This window comes from Oncorhynchus masou, chromosome 12 (assembly GCF_036934945.1).
Source record: "Oncorhynchus masou masou isolate Uvic2021 chromosome 12, UVic_Omas_1.1, whole genome shotgun sequence".
NCBI classification, from domain to species: domain Eukaryota; kingdom Metazoa; phylum Chordata; class Actinopteri; order Salmoniformes; family Salmonidae; genus Oncorhynchus; species Oncorhynchus masou.
In genome coordinates, this window is record NC_088223.1 from 9,518,020 (window position 1) to 9,538,047 (window position 20,028).

Consider the following 20,028-nt stretch of genomic DNA (forward strand, 5'->3'; position numbering starts at 1 on the left):
TGGGATGCGTCCTCTAAGTCAGAGACCAGCAGGGGAGCAGTTCACCATCCCTTAACTGGAATAAGTTTAAATACATGGCTGGGAGTCTCCGGAATAAGCTTAAATACATGGCTGGGAGTCTCCGGAATAAGCTTAAATACATGGCTGGGAGTCTCCGGAATAAGAGGGGCCATCGAATAAGAGGGACCATCCTTCTACACTTCAAACCATCCCATCCGACAACGAGTCTCAAATCACTGTATTCTCTGACTAGCATCCCCAATGGGAATTGTCGACACGGCTGGCTGTCTTCCAGAGTGAACAACAGTAGAAGAGGTCCGGACCCTTACAAGCGTGCTGCTGAAAGGCCAACCCACCTCCTTCCTCAGAAGGCCTGGTTCTGACAGAGATAGACTGTGAACAAGGGCACTCACAAGTAAATACTGTCATGATTTATTATTCCAAATGGGTGGTGTGCAAAGTATTATGATTCCTGTGAGAGTAGATTCCAAGCATATCCAAGTCTCTGTCTCTCTCTCTCTCTCTCTCTCTGCAGATGCATGAGGTTACAACAGTTCAGAATGATGACATGTTAAGAGGTAATGATTAAAAATATGACTGTTACTAATGCGTTAATTGTTACATGATTCATTTAATCGGGTACCAATTAAATAGTTAGTGGAATTAAATAAATAAATAGCATGTGTATTCTCAGGTTGATTTGCAGTTAACTCATGTCATATATGTTCTGCTTTCTTTCTGCTTTCTCGAAGTGTGAATGATGGATGACATGACATAGGACCCATTATCTGACATGACATAGGACCCATTATCTGACAGGCATGACATAGGACCCATTATCTGACAGGCATGTTCTTAGGCAGGACGCAACACAGCAATATACTACAAACCCCGAGGTGCCTTATTGCTATTAAAAACTGGCTACCAATGTAATTAGAGCAGTACAAACAAAATCTGTCATACACGTGGTATATACCGCGGCTTTCAGCCAATCAGCATTCAGGGCTGGGTGGTTCGAGCCATGATTGCTGATTGGATGAAAGCTGTGGTATATCAGACAGTATACCACGGGTATGACAAAACATGTATTTTTACTGCTCTAATTACGTTGGTAACCAGTTTATAACAGCAATAAGGCACCCTGGGGGTTTGTGGTATATGGCCAATATAGCGCAGCTAAGGGCTGTGTCCAGGCACTCCCCATTGCAGCCCTTAGCTGTGGTACATTGGCCATATACACACCCCTTGGGCCTTATTGGTTAAAAATACCATTTGTAACAAACAGGGAGAATGCAAGCATGTCAGGAAGTTCTGTAAGTCCTTAGTTTCTTTTTTTGGGGGGGGGACAAAAATGAATACTAGTTTTTATAGTTTTTTACTTCTGAGTTCCCTAATTTGTATGTTTCTGTTTTTAATAAGTTTATTTTCCAACGTCATGGTAGTACTCGGAATAAGGATTATGTTGAAGTAATATAGAGTAATACAGAAACCATATATATAGAGGAATAATGTTTCAAGTTCCAGGTTTTTCATGTTTCACACTGCACACAGCTCTCTATTCTGACTGGCTGGAACCCTGTCATTTGTAAGGTATCAACTGTGTAATCCAAAAATCATTGTTAGTGATCGTTCTGAATGTACTATTGATTGTGAACAGCATATTATTCTCTGATATTACCAGACCTGTCAGCGGGGTGCAGTACTAGAGAAGTTGCTCAGAAACAATAAATTGTTATAAAATTGCAGTTGAAGTGTGTTCCATGTACATCTGTAGCAGGCTCTACTGCAGTTGTAGCGTGTTCCATGTAGATCTGTAGCAGGCTCTACTGCAGTTGAAGTGTGTTCCATGTAGATCTGTAGCAGGCTCTACTGCAGTTGAAGTGTGTTCCATGTAGATCTGTGGCAGGCTCTACTGCAGTTGAAGTGTGTTCCAGGTAGATCTGTGGCAGGCTCTACTGCAGTTGAAGTGTGTTCCATGTAGATCTGTAGCAGGCTCTACTGCAGTTGAAGTGTGTTCCATGTAGATCTGTAGCAGGCTCTACTGCAGTTGAAGTGTGTTCCAGGTAGATCTGTGGCAGGCTCTACTGCAGTTGAAGTGTGTTCCATGTAGATCTGTAGCAGGCTCTACTGCAGTTGAAGTGTGTTCCATGTAGATCTGTAGCAGGCTCTACTGCAGTTGAAGTGTGTCCATGTAGATCTGTGGCAGGCTCTACTGTAGTTGAAGTGTGTTCGAGGTAGATCTGTGGCAGGCTCTACTGCAGTTGAAGTGTGTTCCATGTAGATCTGTGGCAGGCTCTACTGCAGTTGAAGTGTGTTCCATGTAGATCTGTAGCAGGCTCTACTGCAGTTGAAGTGTGTTCCATGTAGATCTGTGGCAGGCTCTACTGCAGTTGAAGTGTGTTCCATGTAGATCTGTAGCAGGCTCTACTGCAGTTGAAGTGTGTTCCATGTCGATCTGTGGCAGGCTCTACTGCAGTTGAAGTGTGTTCCATGTAGATCTGTAGCATGCTCTACTGCAGTTGAAGTGTGTTCCATGTAGATCTGTGGCAGGCAATATTTATTACTGTCATGTTGGTATGAACGGATTCGGGAGACATGCACAGGAAAGTGTAATATTTTTTTTTATTAAGCCCCAAATTACGGTGTGCCGTGTAAAGGAACGGGGGCGAAGACCAAACAAACACTATACAAACCTCAGGGTTGAGACCCAAACAAAAGAGCGAGGAGTACCTCAAATAACACACGCGCACAATGATACCACACGGGACCAGACCCGTAATCATCTGCTCAATGATACCACATGGGACCAGACCCGTAATCATCTGCTCAATGATACCACACGGGTCCAGACCCGTAATCATCTGCTCAATGATACCACACGGGACCAGACCCGTAATCATCTGCTCAATGATACCACACGGGTCCAGACCCGTAATCATCTGCACAGTGATACCACACGGGACCAGACCCGTAATCATCTGCACAATGATACCACACGGGACCAGACCCATAATCATCTGCACAATGATACCACACGGGACCAGACCCGTAATCATCTGCACAATGATACCACACGGGACCAGACCCGTAATCATCTGCACAATGATACCACACAGGACCAGACCCGTAATCATCTGCACAGTGATACCACACGGGACCAGACCCATAATCATCTGCTCAATGATACCACACGGGACGAGACCCGTAATCATCTGCACAATGATACCACACGGGACGAGACCCATAATCATCTGCACAATGATATCACACGGGACGAGACCCGTAATCATCTGCACAGTGATACAACACGGGACCAGACCCGTAATCATCTGCACAGTGATACCACACGGGTCCAGACCCGTAATCATCTGCACAGTGATACCACACGGGACCAGACCCGTAATCATCTGCACAGTGATACCACACGGGATCAGACCCGTAATCATCTGCTCAATGATACCACACGGGACCAGACCCGTAATCATCTGCTCAATGATACCACACGGGACGAGACCCGTAATCATCTGCTCAATGATACCACACGGGACGAGACCCGTAATCATCTGCACAATGATACCACACGGGACGAGACCCGTAATCATCTGCACCGTGATACCAGACGGGACCAGACCCGTAATCATCTGCACAATGACACCACACGGGACCAGACCCGTAATCATCTGCACAATGATACCACACGGGACGAGACCCGTAATCATCTGCTCAATGATACCACACGGGACCAGACCCATAATCATCTGCTCAATGATACCACACGGGACCAGACCCGTAATCATCTGCACAATGATACCACACGGGACGAGACCCGTAATCATCTGCTCAATGATACCACACGGGACCAGACCCGTAATCATCTGCACAATGATACCACACGGGACCACACGGTAATCTGCTCAATCCACGCCCAAAACAACACAGCACAGGTACTCACACGCACCAACGGACATTGTAACAATAATCGACAGCCCAATGGAAACCAAAGGGCCCACGTATACAAGTAATAATCAGTGGGAATAGGGGACAGGTGTGCGTAATGAATGTCCCGGAGGGATCCGTGAAAATTACAACCTTGATATGGGGTTATCTATCTTTCACAAATTAAAACGTTTCAGATATGCCAAATGGTGAGTTTAGACGATGGAGGGCCATAGTACATGGCTGTTTGATATTTCCCTTGATTGAAAACTGGTAAATCTATTCCTTCTGTACATTTGGTCATTTGTATAAGGGACTGAATCTTCTTTAGACAATGCAGTGTATTGTTATTTTGTTGTAGTTTCAGCCTCCTAGCAAAGGCAACCATGTTTTTGCCTAAAATGTCCCGGTTACATGGTAACGTTCATGATGCCGTTGACCTTAACAATGGCATCAAGACCAATCGAAGCAAAAATAGTCACGTGACATCATAGATCCTCCACCATATTTTACAGTAAGTATGAGGTACTTTTCTGCGTATGCTTCGTCCCCCCCCCCCCCGACGCCAAACACACCACTGTTGTGCGTTGCCAATGAGCTCTATTTTCATGTCATCCTGACCACAGCATTGGTTCCAATCTAAGTGACAATGCCGTTTAGCAAACTCCAGGCGGCGCTGTGATCAGACATGACTAGAACACACGTCAAAAAGTTTGTGAAAGAACACGAGCCAAAATGTGGTCAGCCCTATTTGATTCATAGAGACACCCACTAAAAAGCTATTCTCCTCTAAAATAAAAGTACCGGTAACAGGGTCCCACATTTACCACAGAGGTAGGCTGGAAGGAGAAACACTCACTGGAAGTGAGTCTGTCTTCCTTTGATGATTGCGAGTCAAATACTGTATTAGTATTTGAGCTATTTTGTACCTGTTTCAGCCCGTGTCTTCTCTGGGCGAGCGTATTTGCCCTGAAGATGTTTTTCTTTGTCTTATCTCTTTTCATACAGTATTTGGTGAATTTAAGTTCAAGCACACGTGATTCCACTAAATTAATTAGCAAACCGTCGATGAGTTGAATCAGGTGTGCTGGGCTTGGAATGGAACCATTTTGTGAAACTGCTGGGGTCCCCAAGCTTTTGCGAAACATGGATCTAATTTTTCTACGTTCCTCTACTCCATTTGAACCACATATTGGTAACGTTTTATTATCATTAGGCAAACGTTTTAAGTAAAGATTAGGTGAATGACCTTCTTACAGTCGACCATTAAGTTGACATCAACAACACCAGTACAGGGTCGACAAGCTATTTCCAGTTTGCATGTTTTGCTCAGGTGCAAAAAATAGCCTTATACTGTAACTCTGTCAACAACAAAACATTATAATTATAGCCCAAGGCAGGTGCGCAAAGCTGTCCGGGGTACGCAAATAAAAATGTGATTCACTTTTTTTTTTAAATATATCTTTTTTTTCCTTCACATTTTCAAACAGTACATTCATATTTTCCAACGGGGCTATACATTTGGGTGAGGTTTTTTTCTCGCTTGAGTAGCCTTATTTCACTGCCAAAAATCAAATTAAACCATCTAGTGTTCAGCGAAATGACAACACAATGTCGAATACCTAGTAGCCTAGTCAAATAATTAACATGATTTTTTTTTGTGTGCAAATTAACTCAAGCTTACGGACAATGTCAAATGTGATATAGCAAAGTACCTGAGTGAGCTGGGTGCGTATTTACGCAGGTACTTTCCCGAAACGGATGACACAAACAACATAATTTGTTATCCGAAAACTAAATACAGGCACAGACTGTGTGTGGAAATGATATAAGTTTTTATATGTAAAATGGTTAAATAAAGAGCAACATTATTGAGTATTATTATTTGTGCTCTGGTAAGAGTTCTTTGTCACTTTCCAAGAGCCGGGTTGTGACAAACTCACACTCATTCTTATGTTTAATAAATGTATCGTATAGTGTGTGTGGCAGGCTTACAATGATGGAAGAAAAACAGTTTTTTGAGTGTGCTGACCCTGGTGCTAGATGGGGTACAGCTGGAGGTTGAATGTTTGAAGGGCTACGGGACTATAAAACGTTTGGGAACCACTGCTCTAATGTGATTTCTTATGTTGAAGACAGCTTTTCTACACCCTGTGGCCCTGCAAAGGCCAGACCTGGGCTATAACCAACTCACCACCATCTCAGTCCACAATCACAACTATTGTGTCATCCTCTCCTGCCTCTCTCTGGATCGACATGTAGTGAACTTAAACCAACAACAGAGTACCTGATCTAAAGGATGTTTCAACCCCTCTTACGTTTTCCCAAATTGGAAGGAGTTGTATATTGGTAAGAAAAAATGTACCTCGTTGGAATTAAGGAAATTATCAAACATGTCCATAGGCCTGAGGCTGCTGGATGTATCCCAGAATCCATTGGAAAGGTTCCAGGCATCACAGCAGATGTTCGTCCTAACCTTCAGAATTTAAACCTCTCCTACTGTGCCATGAAGCATGGAATGGGATGTTGGCAGTCTTTTCTGGGTGACATATCCTTGCTAGACCAGAGTGGCGTCCAGAGATCTTTTGACGATATGAGTATGGTACTCCAAAGCTTCACCAATTCTTCGTTAACATCTCGGACACTTTTTCTAATTTAGGGAGAAAGACATCCTGGTGGGCAATATTGCCTGTCACATATCTACTCTGAGTGTACTTCGACTGAAAAAAAATAACATCAGTTCTGTATCTGAGGATTTGATGCAGTCGCTGCAGTCAGCCCCCAAACAAAATAATTAAAAAATAAATACATTAATATGCCTGAGTCATCATTCAGATCCATTAAGCAGCTGATAAATCTAAGACTAAGCCACAACAAGCTTTACTCTGTAACAAATGCCATGAGGAATCTCCCAACTCTACATTTACTTGGATCTCAGTTTCAATTAACATCAATACTCTGGATTGCTCAGCTGTTGCCATTCTAACAGGACTCATACAACTCGCCCTTCACCATTATAAGATGTGTCTTCCAGGATTTGAAGGAAGGACATTTTATTTTTATTTAACCTTTATTTAACCAGGTAGGCTAGTTGAGAACAAGTTCTCATTTACAACTGGGACCTGGCCAAGATAAAGCAAAGCAGTTTGACACATTCAACAACAGAGTTACACATGGAATAAACAAACATACAGTCAATAATACAGTAGAGAAAAAAAATGAATGAAAAAACCTTGAATGATGCTTTCAATAGAGACCCTGCAGTTGAATGGAAATAAGCTAAACCCAATCCACGAAGAAGACTTTACAAGTTTACAATCACTCAACAGTTTGGCTTTTATTGACAATCAAATTACCAGTATAGGAAAATGGGGAAATTGAGAGATTGGTCAACCTTACAACCCTCACTCTGGCTGCAAATAAAATCCCTTCACACATACACTAGCGTTCAAAAGTTTGGGGTCACTTAGAAATGTCCTTGTTTTTAAAAAGAAAAGCACTTTTTTTTTCTCCATTAAAATAACATCAAATTGATCAGAAATACAGTGTAGACATTGTTAATGTTGTAAATGACTATTGTAGCTGGGAACGGCTTTTTTTTTTTAATGGAATATCTACAAAGGCGTACAGAGGCCCATTACCAACAACCATCACTCCTGTGTTCCAATGGCACGTTGTGTTAGCTCATCCAAATTTATAATTTTAAAAGACTAATTGATCATTAGAAAAGCCTTTTGCAATTATGTTAGCACAGCTGGAAATTGCTGTTCTGATTAAAGAAGTAAACAGTAAAACTGGCCTTTAGACTTGCTGAGTATCTGGAGCATCAGCATTTGTGGGTTCGATTACAGGCTCAAAATGGAAAGAAACAAAGTACTTTCTTCTGAAACACATCAGTCTATTCTTATTCTGAGAAATTAAGGCTATTCCATGTGAGAAAATGCCAAGAAACTGTAGATCTTGTACAACGTTTTGTACTACTCCCTTCACAGAACAGAGCAAAACTGTCTCTATCCAGAATGGAAAGAGGAGTGGGAGGCCCAACTGAGCAAGTGGACAAGTACATTAGTGTCTAGTTTGAGAAACAGATGCATCACAAGTCCTCAACTGGCAGCTTCATTAAATAGTACCTGCAAAACACCAGTCTCAACGTCAACAGTGAAGAGGCGACTCCGGGAAGCCTCTTCATTTGAACTAGCAAGCCACTTAACTAGCTAGCTGACAAGCTAATGAAGATAGCAAACGCAAAGCTAGCTGACAAGCTAATGAAGTTAACAAACGCTAAGTTAGCTGACAAGCTAATGAAGTTAACAAACGCTAAGCTAGCTGACAAGCTAATGAAGTTAACAACCGCTAAGCTAGCTGACAAGCTAATGAAGTTAACAAAGGCTAAGCTAGCTGACAAGCTAATGAAGTTAACAAAGGCTAAGCTAGCTGACAAGCTAATGAAGTTAACAAAAGCTAAGCAAGCTGACAAGCCAATGAAGTTAACAACCGCTAGGCTAGCTGACAAGCTAACAACGCAAAACACTCAGAGGAAGATAGGTCACTAAGTTATCAAATCAAATTGTATTTGTCACATGCACCGAATAGAACAGGTGTAGGTAGACCTTACAGTGAAATGCTACCTTACAAGCTCTTAGCCAACAATGCAGTTAAGAAAAATACCCCCCCACAAAAAAAAAGAAATAAAGTAACAAATAGTTAAAGAGCAGCAGTAAAGCAACAATATCTAGCCAGGTTAAATCTACGTGATGATCTTTATGTCATTTTAACTACACACACTATCCGTTCAGCCTCAATGATAACAACAAAGGCAAGCATAACGATGCAGGGCAGACCTCCTCCAAACGACAAAAGCGCCATCTGACATCACAATTTCAGTGTGTAGAGTGGCCAGTCTACCACTAGAGGGAACGCCATCTCTATACATGTCAAATTCACTACACTCTGTAACTTCAAAACCCCGTCTGCTTTGGAAACGTAACCCCAAGTACAGTGATTGTAGACTTGGAAACATGTATGAACACGCTGTCTGTGGTGTTGCCTGTGGTCGATGTTGAAAGACTCTTCTCAGAGAGTGTAGCTATCTCCCTCTGCTCATCCACCTACCACAGAACCTCGGATATGCACACAACACAATGATTATGCAACTCATTTTTCCCCTTGAGGATTGTTTAAATATTTACATTTACCTAGAGTTATATTATGTGAAATAATTAATTTGTCTAGGGTGGTAGTTGGATAAGGAGCATCAGCGTTGAGCTCACTGAACTGTTGAATGGACACTATCAGAGTAGTCTAGTCCACCGCCTGTCTCTTTTTTCCTCTCTCTCTCTCATGGTTGGTTTAGGGCCAGGGAACTCAGGGATAGCGGAATACTGATTGTAGCAGAGAATTGGCATGTAGTGGGATGAACATTATCTGTGTAGTTATCATGCTCTTGAGTGGTGTATGCATGAGTATGTCTACTGGATAATTGCATTACTCAATCAGGAATGTCTTTGAAAGCATTACAACAATAGATTGTGCTCGACATATGAGGATAGAACATATCTACCATTTCTTAGATTTGATTTCAATGATAATGACAGATCTATAACCCACATTTCTATGTGAATTTGTCCAAAAAGGTACACATTTCAGCTGTTAATGGAACCGCACCCTAGCAGGCTATTGTTGCATCTAGTTTCTATGCAAACTTTCTAAATGTAGACAACAACAACAAAAAAATAACTGGACAAGTTACCCGGAAACATAGCTAATGATTCCACTCATAGCAAGCCCACCCCAGTGAGTCCTTCCAAAGTGGTTCATTGCGGTTTTCCTGGACACACCTACAATTATGCGAATTATGCTCCAAGTGACAACGGCAAACTGAGACGGAGTTTTTGGTGGCGACACAGACAAGAGGCGCTTCTGGGTCATTCACGTGTGAAATAATTACAAAACAGCTCTGCGTGAAGTTTGAGGTAGAGAAACTTTCTCGGTGCTAGTAATTTCGTTCGTGTGTCGGTCCGCTTTTTATTTATTTGCAGCTATTCGGTAACACATGAAGCGTCAAGACACCGTTAACGATTGAGAGCACTTGGTGGAGGGAGAGAGAGAGTGGGCGTCCGCGAATCCGCTTCTTGCCAGGGGTGTAATCATTAGTCCAAAACGTTTTGGAACGAAAATCGTTTATTCCAAACGGGAAACGGGAGTTTCTCAATAGGCACATTTAGGAAGGTCCTTCCCCGTTTCGTTCCATTTTCTTCCGTTTGGTTTCTAGTGAATACACACCTGGCAACGGTCCGAAATCACAAGTGAGACGCTCAAGCTAAACCAAACCTAATCGAACTGAGACTTAACATATGGTTCAAACAGAGGACTTACTTCCCGGGACAGAGAACTCTTTGGAACCGAAGTCATGAAAGCACAGGTGGCAGAGTAACCGCAGGACATCGAGGTAATACATTTTACCCCCCCCGGATCTTTTTTGTTTGTTTACACTGTAGTGTTTACAAGAGGGAGTTAATAAACTCCCCTTCCGGTGAGATTGAGATACAACTTCTGTTTAAAATAGTCAGCAGCCGTCTCAACAGTTATGTTACATACACTGGATAGGTGCAGTGAAATTTAGCTTTACAGAGTCAGCCATAGTACAGTACCTCTGGAGCAAATGATGGTAGATGCCTTGCTCCAGGGCATATCGACAGACTCCCCCCTCCCACACAACCCTTGTTGGCTGGGGTATTCGAACTCGCGACAATGCTCTAACCACTAGGCTACCTGACACTCATGTAAATGCCTTATCGGCAGCCCAGGTTTTAAAGATTTTATTTATACCTAAGATAAACACTAAATGTTTAGCAGATGTTACCGCAATAACATCTGCTAAACACGTGTATGTGACCCAATACAATTTGATTTAAGAGTTATTACTTTAATACACAATGTTGAAAACATAACATGGAGAATACATGTTGCTGTTTAAATAAATTCAGTCTCACTCGCATGTGATCTTTTGTCACAATACTGTATGTCATTTAGATCTGGGTCAAGTTGCAGGGAGACAATGCACTCAAATCAGTACAAATCTGAACACGCATCAGTAGACTGGTGTGGCTAAAGTGTATCTAATTATGGCAGCCAAGGGGCCTACACATTTATGTTGAGGTCTTTTCATTTCAGTTGAAAACTAATAGGTGCTTTCAATATGTCACGTGAATATCACGGGGGTGGGCGCTTTCTCCTGAGCTCACGTTAAATGTGGCGTGGACTCGCCAGCAACGGACATGGTGCTCCTGATCATACATACTCATCATCTCTGTTCAAAAGTAGAACACTATTTTAGGGAATAGGGTAGCTTTTGGGCCGTCTCTGTTCAAAAGTAGAACACTATTTTAGGGAATAGGGTAGCTTTTGGGATTCGGCCCTGTGTTTCTACCTGTAGCTGTACAGACTTGTGAGCATGTCAGAGTGCCTGGCTTTGACTCAGCAGCTTGCAGACTTAACTCTGTAAAAGTGTACCTATGATATGAAACGGTAGACCGTGCCCCTGATGAATTTCTACATTTTCTGTGATTGTCCGATTTGATCTTCCTCCCGTCTCTGTTTCCTTTTACACACTGTTCTTTGCTGCAGTCTTTCCTCCAGACTCTCTCTCTCTCTCTCTCTCTCTCTCTCTCTCTCTCTCTCTCTCTCTCTCTCATCCATTTCCCATACCCGCTTGGCTTCCCTTCTCTGGTTCTCTACCTGCACCTATATCCCTCCTTCCTTCCATCCGGCCATCCATCCTTCCTTAAGTCTCCCTCCCTCCGGCGGTCGCTGCCATCATGCGCCGGTTCAGCTCCGAGGGGTCCCTATTGAATATGGACTTCCTGCCGTGGAAGAAGGTGGAGCTTAAGGACCAGAACTACCACAGCCGGGACGGGGAGTCAGGCACCTACACCCCCCACCTGGGGGAGGACGAACTGGATGGGCGAACCACCTCTCTCCCCCCCTCGCCCATCATCCTGGAGCCTGAGGCCAGCCCTGGGAGGACACCGGGGAGGGGGGAGCTGGGCAAGGAGCACAGCGTCAGCGTGGAGAACGTCACAGAACTGGGGAGGCCAGAGGGTAAGGGTCATCTGAGAGTGGTGAACCTCAGCGAAGGATGCAGGGCGTACAGTGACGGCCAGTTGGCGCCGGCGACTTCGAGTGGCAGCACAGAGAGCGTGGGCAGGCACGACCGGCCTCCGCCATCTCCCTCGTACTCAACCTTTGACTCCAGCCCCTTTTCCTTCAAGTCACAGCAACGGTCCCACGCCAGAGCCAAGCTGTCAGCAGCCAAGCTACATCTGAAGAGCCTGTTTGGGCAGGTAAAGAGTGATGTGGGAGGTCAGGGTCACTAGAGGAGTGGTCTCTGACCGTGTGTTTGGTAATGGATGTGTTAGGCTATTGTATGGGAATGAATAGCTTGTTTGGTAATGGATGTGTTAGGCTATTGTATGGGAATGAATAGCTTGTATGTGATGGCTTTTGACTACTTTAGTTCTAGCTTAGTTCTAGTTCTACATTAGTTCTAGATCAGTTCTACATTAGTTCTACATTAGTTCTACATAAGTTTTAGTTCTACATAAGTTTTAGTTCTACATTATTTCTACATTAGTTCTAGTTCTACATTAGTTCTAGATTAGTTCTACATAAGTTCTAGTTCTACATTAGTTCTAGATTAGTTCTACATAAGTTTTAGTTCTAGATTAGTTCTACATAAGTTCTAGTTCTACATTAGTTCTAGATTAGTTCTACATAAGTTCTAGTTTTACATTAGTTCTAGCTTTACCACTGAGTGAGCAGAGTTTGCACATTTTAGACCATTTCATTAGAGTCTGGTGAAATCTCTACCCCTCCCGGAGCACAGCAGGAGCTAAACAAATACACCCCCTGTAGTGTCCTGCACCCCCTGTAGTGTCCTGCACCCCCTGTAGTGTCCTGCACCCCCTGTAGTGTCCTGCACCCCCTGTATTGTCCTGCACCCCCTGTAGTGTCCTGCACCCAGTGGTGGGAAAAGTACCCAATTGTCATACTTGAGTAAAAGTAAAGATACCTTCATAGAAAATGACTCAAGTAAAAGTCACCCAGTAAAATACTACTTAAGTAAAAGTCTAAAAGTATTTGGTTTTAAATATACTTAAGTATCATAAGTCAAAGTAAAAGACAGAATAAAGGATTTCATATTCAATCTCAACAGCACACATTTACATTTTTAGTCATATATTCAACATTTGATTGAAATTATGCGTAACTCATTAAGCGCTCTTAAAATCCATAATTTTATCCTTTGTATAATAGCATCTGATCTGCTAAATGGCAAAAGCAATGAATACCAAGTTTGGTGGTGACAAGTCCTTCTCCTATTCCCCATGTATGTTGGTTGGCACACACATTGAGTTCAACCACAGTCCTTCCCAGAGGCAACGCTGCATGTTTTCTTATGGTGACGATGACAGAGAAATATTGCTCAAACAGAACTTCCTTAAATGATACATTACGATTGGGCCTAAAACCAAGGAGGTCATACCGCTGAGGTGTGTGTGTGTGTGTGTGTGTGTGTGCTGCCTGCCTGCCTGCCTGCCTGCCTGTTAGTGTGCGACACATGCCGATGATTTAAATTTGGAAATAAACTAATCGTGTCTCTATTTTCAGAGTCCCCATTCGTCACACTCCAACCTGTTTAACCCAGAGCAGAAAGAGCAGAAAGACCGGTAAGCTCATCAACGTGCCTGGGCATTGCATTCCGATCATTCATTTTAACCCAGAACAGAAAGAGCAGAAAGACCGGTAGGAGCAGAAAGAGCAGAAAGACCGGTAACAGCAGAAAGAGCAGAAAGACCGGTAACAGCAGAAAGAGCAGAAAGACCGGTAAGAGCAGAAAGACCGGTAACAGCAGAAAGAGCAGAAAGACCGGTAAGCTCATCAACGTGCCTGGGCATTGCATTCCGATGGTAATCCAAAGTCCGTTTGGGGGAAGAAAAAAAATGTTTTGATCTTCAACACTGATGTCACACGGATATACTAACATATCCTCGTCACTTCATTGGTATTCAGTAACTGTCTTAGCAATCGCTCTGTACATTTCCTCCACTGTGGCCAATAGCACGGGGATGAGGTTTCTTTCAAAGAGGAAACTACATAGGGAATAGGGTGCCTTCTGGAACTACATAGGGAATAGGGTGCCATTTGGGACGACATAGGGAATAGGGTGCCTTCTGGAACTACGCAGGGAATAGGGTGCCATACGGAACTACGCAGGGAATAGGGTGCCATACGGAACTACGCAGGGAATAGGGTGCCATACGGAACTACGCAGGGAATAGGGTGCCATACGGAACTACGCAGGGAATAGGGTGCCATATGGAACTACGCAGGGAATAGGGTGCCATACGGAACTACGCAGGGAATAGGGTGCCATACGGAACTACGCAGGGAATAGGGTGCCATATGGAACTACGCAGGGAATAGGGTGCCATATGGAACTACGCAGGGAATAGGGTGCCATACGGAACGACATAGGGAATAGGGTGCCATACGGAACTACGCAGGGAATAGGGTGCCATTTGGGATGTACAGTAAGAAGTTCCCTTTGGAAAGATGCCACCCTTGAGGTTGTAATGATACTGAGCCAACCAGTTGTGGAAATGAGGGTGGGGTCATCATGGAATCAGATCCACACCAAAACATACTCTTATCTTGTCTTATCTTATCTCCTTGTCTCTCTGTCCTTGTCTCCCCCTCTCTCCTTACCCCCCCTCTTTCCCTGTCTCTCTCTACCTCTCATTGTCTCTCCCTTTCCCTGTCTCCCCCTGTCTCCTTACCCCTCCTTTCTCTCTTTCCCCCTCTCTCATTCTCTTTCTCTCTCTTTCCCTGTCTCCCCCTCTCTCCTCACCACTCCCCTCTAACTGTCAACCCTCACCCGGTCTCCCCCTCTCTCCATGTCTCCCCCTCTCGCCATGTCTCTCCATGTCTCTCCCTGTCTCCCCCTCTCGCCATGTCTCTGCCTCTGTCCCTCTCTCCATGTCTCTCCCTCTCTCCCTGTCTCCCCCTCTCGCCATGTCTCTCCCTCTCTCCATGTCTCTCTCCATGTCTCACCCTGTCTCCCCCTCTCGCCATGTCTCTCCCTCTCTCCATGTCTCTCTCCATGTCTCACCCTGTCTCTCGCTCTCTCCATGTCTCTCGCCATGTCTCTCCCTCTCGCCATGTCTCTCCCACTCTCCATGTCTCTCCCTGTCTCCCCCTCTCGCCATGTCTCTCCCTCTCTACATGTCTCTCCCTGTCTCCCCCTCTCGCCATGTCTCTCCCTCTCTCCATGTCTCTCCCTGTCTCCCCCTCTCGCCATGTCTCTCCCTCTCTCCATGTCTCTCCCTGTCTCCCCCTCTCTCCCTGTCTCCCCCTCTCGCCATGTCTCCCCCTCTCGCCATGTCTCCCCCTCTCGCCATGTCTCCCCCTCTCGCCATGTCTCCCCCTCTCGCCATGTCTCTCCCTGTCTCCCCCTGTCTCTCCCTGTCTCCCCCTCTCGCCATGTCTCTCCATGTCTCTCCCTGTCTCCCCCTCTCTCCATGTCTCTCCCTGTCTCCCCCTCTCGCCATGTCTCTCCATGTCTCCCCCTCTCTCCATGTCTCCCCCTCTCGCCATGTCTCTCCATGTCTCCCCCTCTCTCCCTGTCTCCCCCTCTCTCCCTGTCTCCCCCTCTCGCCATGTCTCCCCCTCTCGCCATGTCTCCCCCTCTCGCCATGTCTCCCCTGTCTCTTCCTCTCTCCCTTCCTCTCCAGTGTTAAAGAGCAGCGGTCCCGCCTCCCGTTCCTTCGCCAATGGAGTCAGGTGGGCCACAGCAAGGTCAAGTTCAGCCGGGAGGAACTGGATAAGTGGGCTGAGTCGCTGGACGCCCTCCTGGCTAGTCGGAGTAAGTAGACCAGGCCACCCTCCTGGCCGGTAGACCAGGCCACCCTCCTGGCCGGTAGACCAGGCCACCCTCCTGGCCGGTAGACCAGGCGACCCTCCTGGCCGGTAGACCAGGCCACCCTCCTGGCCGGTAGACTAGGACTCCCCCTTTGGCCGGTAGACTAGGACTCCCCCTTTGGCCGGTAGACTAGGACTCCCCCTTTGGCCGGTAGACTAGGACTCCCCCTTTGGCCGGTAGACTAGGACTCCCCCTTTGGCCAGTAGACTAGGACTCCCCCTTTGGCCAGTAGACTAGGACTCCCCCTTTGGCCAGTAGACTAGGACTCCCCCTTTGGCCAGTAGACTAGGCCTCCCTCCTGGCCAGTAGACTAGGCCTCCCTCCTGGCCGGTGGACCAGGCCTCCCTCCTGGCCAGTAGACCAGGCCTCCCTCCTGGCCGGTAGACTAGGACACCCCCTTTGGCCAGTAGACGAGGACTCCCCCTTTGGCCAGTAGACTAGGACTCCCCCTTTGGCCAGTAGACTAGGACTCCCCCTTTGGCCAGTAGACTAGGACTCCCCCTTTGGCCAGTAGACTAGGACTCCCCCTTTGGCCAGTAGACTAGGACTCCCCCTTTGGCCAGTAGACTAGGACTCCCCCTTTGGCCAGTAGACTAGGACTCCCCCTTTGGCCAGTAGACTAGGCCTCCCTCCTGGCCAGTAGACTAGGCCTCCCCCTTTGGCCAGTAGACGAGGACTCCCCCTTTGGCCAGTAGACGAGGACTCCCCCTTTGGCCAGTAGACTAGGACTCCCCCTTTGGCCAGTAGACTAGGACTCCCCCTTTGGCCAGTAGACTAGGACTCCCCCTTTGGCCAGTCGACGAGGACTCCCCCTTTGGCCAGTAGACTAGGACTCCCCCTTTGGCCAGTAGACTAGGACTCCCCCTTTGGCCAGTAGACTAGGCCTCCCTCCTGGCCAGTAGACTAGGACTCCCCCTTTGGCCAGTAGACTAGGACTCCCTCCTGGCCAGTAGACTAGGCCTCCCTCCTGGCCAGTAGACTAGGACTCCCCCTTTGGCCAGTAGACTAGGACTCCCCCTTTGGCCAGTAGACTAGGACTCCCCCTTTGGCCAGTAGACTAGGACTCCCCCTTTGGCCAGTAGACTAGGACTCCCGCTTTGGCCAGTAGACTAGGCCTCCCTCCTGGCCAGTAGACTAGGCCTCCCTCCTGGCCAGTAGACTAGGCCTCCCTCCTGGCCAGTAGACTAGGCCTCCCTCCTGGCCAGTAGACTAGGCCTCCCTCCTGGCCAGTCGGAGTAAGTAGACTGATAGTAGACTCATTACTGCACACCGTAGCAAAGTTTTTTTTTTTTTTACGGAAAACTAAAATCTGGCGCCAGCTACTTGATTAGGTTCTAGAGGGGAGAGTAATTAGAAAATATACTAGAATGAGGAGAGGAAACAGGGTGGTAGTTCCACCACCCAGAAAAAGACAGTATTTTATGTTTTTAAATAATACGAGTTCTAAATTTGCTTCATGAGTTATGCATTGACATGATTCCATATGTGTTATTTCATAGTTTGATGACTTCGCTATTATTTTACAATGGCAAAAATGAAGAAAAAAAATAATTGAATGAGTAGGAGTGTACACACTTTGGACTGGTACTGTGAAATAACTTGTAAATGGGGCTTTCTCCATTCTGATTGTTTGAGAATGTAATGGGGCTTTCTCCATTCTGATTGTGTGAGAATGTAATGGGGCTTTCTCCATTCTGATTGTGTGAGAATGTAATGGGGCTTTCTCCATTCTGATTGTGTGAGAATGTAATGGGGCTTTCTCCATTCTGATTGTGTGAGAATGTAATGGGGCTTTCTCCATTCTGATTGTGTGAGAATGTAATGGGGCTTTCTCCATTCTGATTGTGTGAGAATGTAATGGGGCTTTCTCCATTCTGATTGTGTGAGAATGTAATGGGGCTTTCACCATTCTGATTGTGTGAGAATGTAATGGGGCTTTCTCCATTCTGATTGTGTGAGAATGTAATGGGGCTTTCTCCATTCTGATTGTTTGAGAATGTAATGGGGCTTTCTCCATTCTGATTGTTTGAGAATGTAATGGGGCTTTCTCCATTCTGATTGTGTGAGAATGTAATGGGGCTTTCACCATTCTGATTGTGTGAGAATGTAATGGGGCTTTCTCCATTCTGATTGTGTGAGAATGTAATGGGGCTTTCTCCATTCTGATTGTGTGAGAATGTAATGGGGCTTTCTCCATTCTGATTGTTTGAGAATGTAATGGGGCTTTCTCCATTATGATTGTGTGAGAATGTAATGGGGCTTTCTCCATTATGATTGTGTGAGAATGTAATGGGGCTTTCTCCATTCTGATTGTGTGAGAATGTAATGGGGCATTCTCCATTCTGATTGTGTGAGAATGTAATGGGGCTTTCACCATTCTGATTGTGTGAGAATGTAATGGGGCTTTCTCCATTATGATTGTGTGAGAATGTAATGGGGCTTTCTCCATTATGATTGTGTGAGAATGTAATGGGGCTTTCTCCATTCTGATTGTGTGAGAATGTAATGGGGCTTTCTCCATTCTGATTGTGTGAGAATGTAATGGGGCTTTCTCCATTCTGATTGTGTGAGAATGTAATGGGGCTTTCTCCATTCTGATTGTTTGAGAATGTAATGGGGCTTTCTCCATTCTGATTGTGTGAGAATGTAATGGGGCTTTCTCCATTCTGATTGTTTGAGAATGTAATGGGGCTTTCTCCATTCTGATTGTTTGAGAATGTAATGGGGCTTTCTCCATTCTGATTGTGTGAGAATGTAATGGGGCTTTCACCATTCTGATTGTGTGAGAATGTAATGGGGCTTTCTCCATTCTGATTGTGTGAGAATGTAATGGGGCTTTCTCCATTCTGATTGTGTGAGAATGTAATGGGGCTTTCTCCATTCTGATTGTTTGAGAATGTAATGGGGCTTTCTCCATTATGATTGTGTGAGAATGTAATGGGGCTTTCTCCATTATGATTGTGTGAGAATGTAATGGGGCTTTCTCCATTCTGATTGTGTGAGAATGTAATGGGGCATTCTCCATTCTGATTGTGTGAGAATGTAATGGGGCTTTCACCATTCTGATTGTGTGAGAATGTAATGGGGCTTTCTCCATTATGATTGTGTGAGAATGTAATGGGGCTTTCTCCATTCTGATTGTGTGAGAATGTAATGGGGCTTTCTCCATTCTGATTGTGTGAGAATGTAATGGGGCTTTCTCCATTCTGATTGTTTGAGAATGTAATGGGGCTTTCTCCATTATGATTGTTTGAGAATGTAATGGGGCTTACTCAATTCTGATTGTTTGAGAATGTAATGGGGCTTTCTCCATTATGATTGTTTGAGAATGTAATGGGGCTTACTCAAATCTGATTGCTTTAGAAAGCAATGGGGCTTTCTCCATTATGATTGTTTAATACTGTTCAATCAAACTTCAACCAAACGTTGATCTAAAATGAGATCATTTCCACATTGCCACGTAAGGCTGCATGATATTTTTAACCAAGTGTTGCAATTGCGATTTGCCAGCTCCACTTTGATTTAGAAGATACTGTTACACAAACATGCTGATTTAGGCCTCCACCGGTACTGGTATCAGGCTGTATTAGCTAGCTACATTTACTCTGACTCAGTACATGTTATTAGCTAGTCAGCTAACTAGCGATTAACATTAGCTGCTAACATGATTTAGTGACAACTTGCAAAGAAAGTGTAAACTAGCTGTTTGCAGATGTAAGAAATACAAACTAATAGAACACTTGTGGATTTATATTAAGAAGCAAAGCGGATTTATATTAAGAAGCAAAGCGGATTTATATTAAGAAGCAAAGCGGATTTATATTAAGAAGCAAAGCGGATTTATATTAAGAAGCAAAGCGGATTTATATTAGGAAGCAAAGCGGATTTATATTAGGAAGCAAAGCGGATTTATATTAGGAAGCAAAGCGGATTTATATTAAGAAGCAAAGCGGATTTATATTAAGAAGCAAAGCGGATTTATATTAAGAAGCAAAGCGGATTTATATTAAGAAGCAAAGCGGATTTATATTAGGAAGCAAAGCGGATTTATATTAGGAAGCAAAGCGGATTTATATTAAGAAGCAAAGCGGATTTATATTAAGAAGCAAAGC

General features: G+C 44.8%; 1 protein-coding gene across 1 annotated transcript in view; it reads left to right on the plus strand.

Annotated features, from left to right (window-relative positions):
* The first annotated feature begins 9,797 nt into the window (after window positions 1-9,797).
* The window catches only part of si:ch211-152p11.4 (regulator of G-protein signaling 3), a 20,624-nt gene continuing 10,393 nt past the window's right edge, over window positions 9,798-20,028 (plus strand). Inside the window, exons 1-4 of the mRNA XM_064979529.1 lie at window positions 9,798-10,384; window positions 11,563-12,278; window positions 13,606-13,664; window positions 15,729-15,859. Of these exons, the coding sequence (XP_064835601.1) occupies window positions 11,754-12,278; window positions 13,606-13,664; window positions 15,729-15,859 (715 nt within the window). The 5' untranslated portion in view covers window positions 9,798-10,384; window positions 11,563-11,753. The remainder of the gene's footprint in view (window positions 10,385-11,562; window positions 12,279-13,605; window positions 13,665-15,728; window positions 15,860-20,028) is intronic.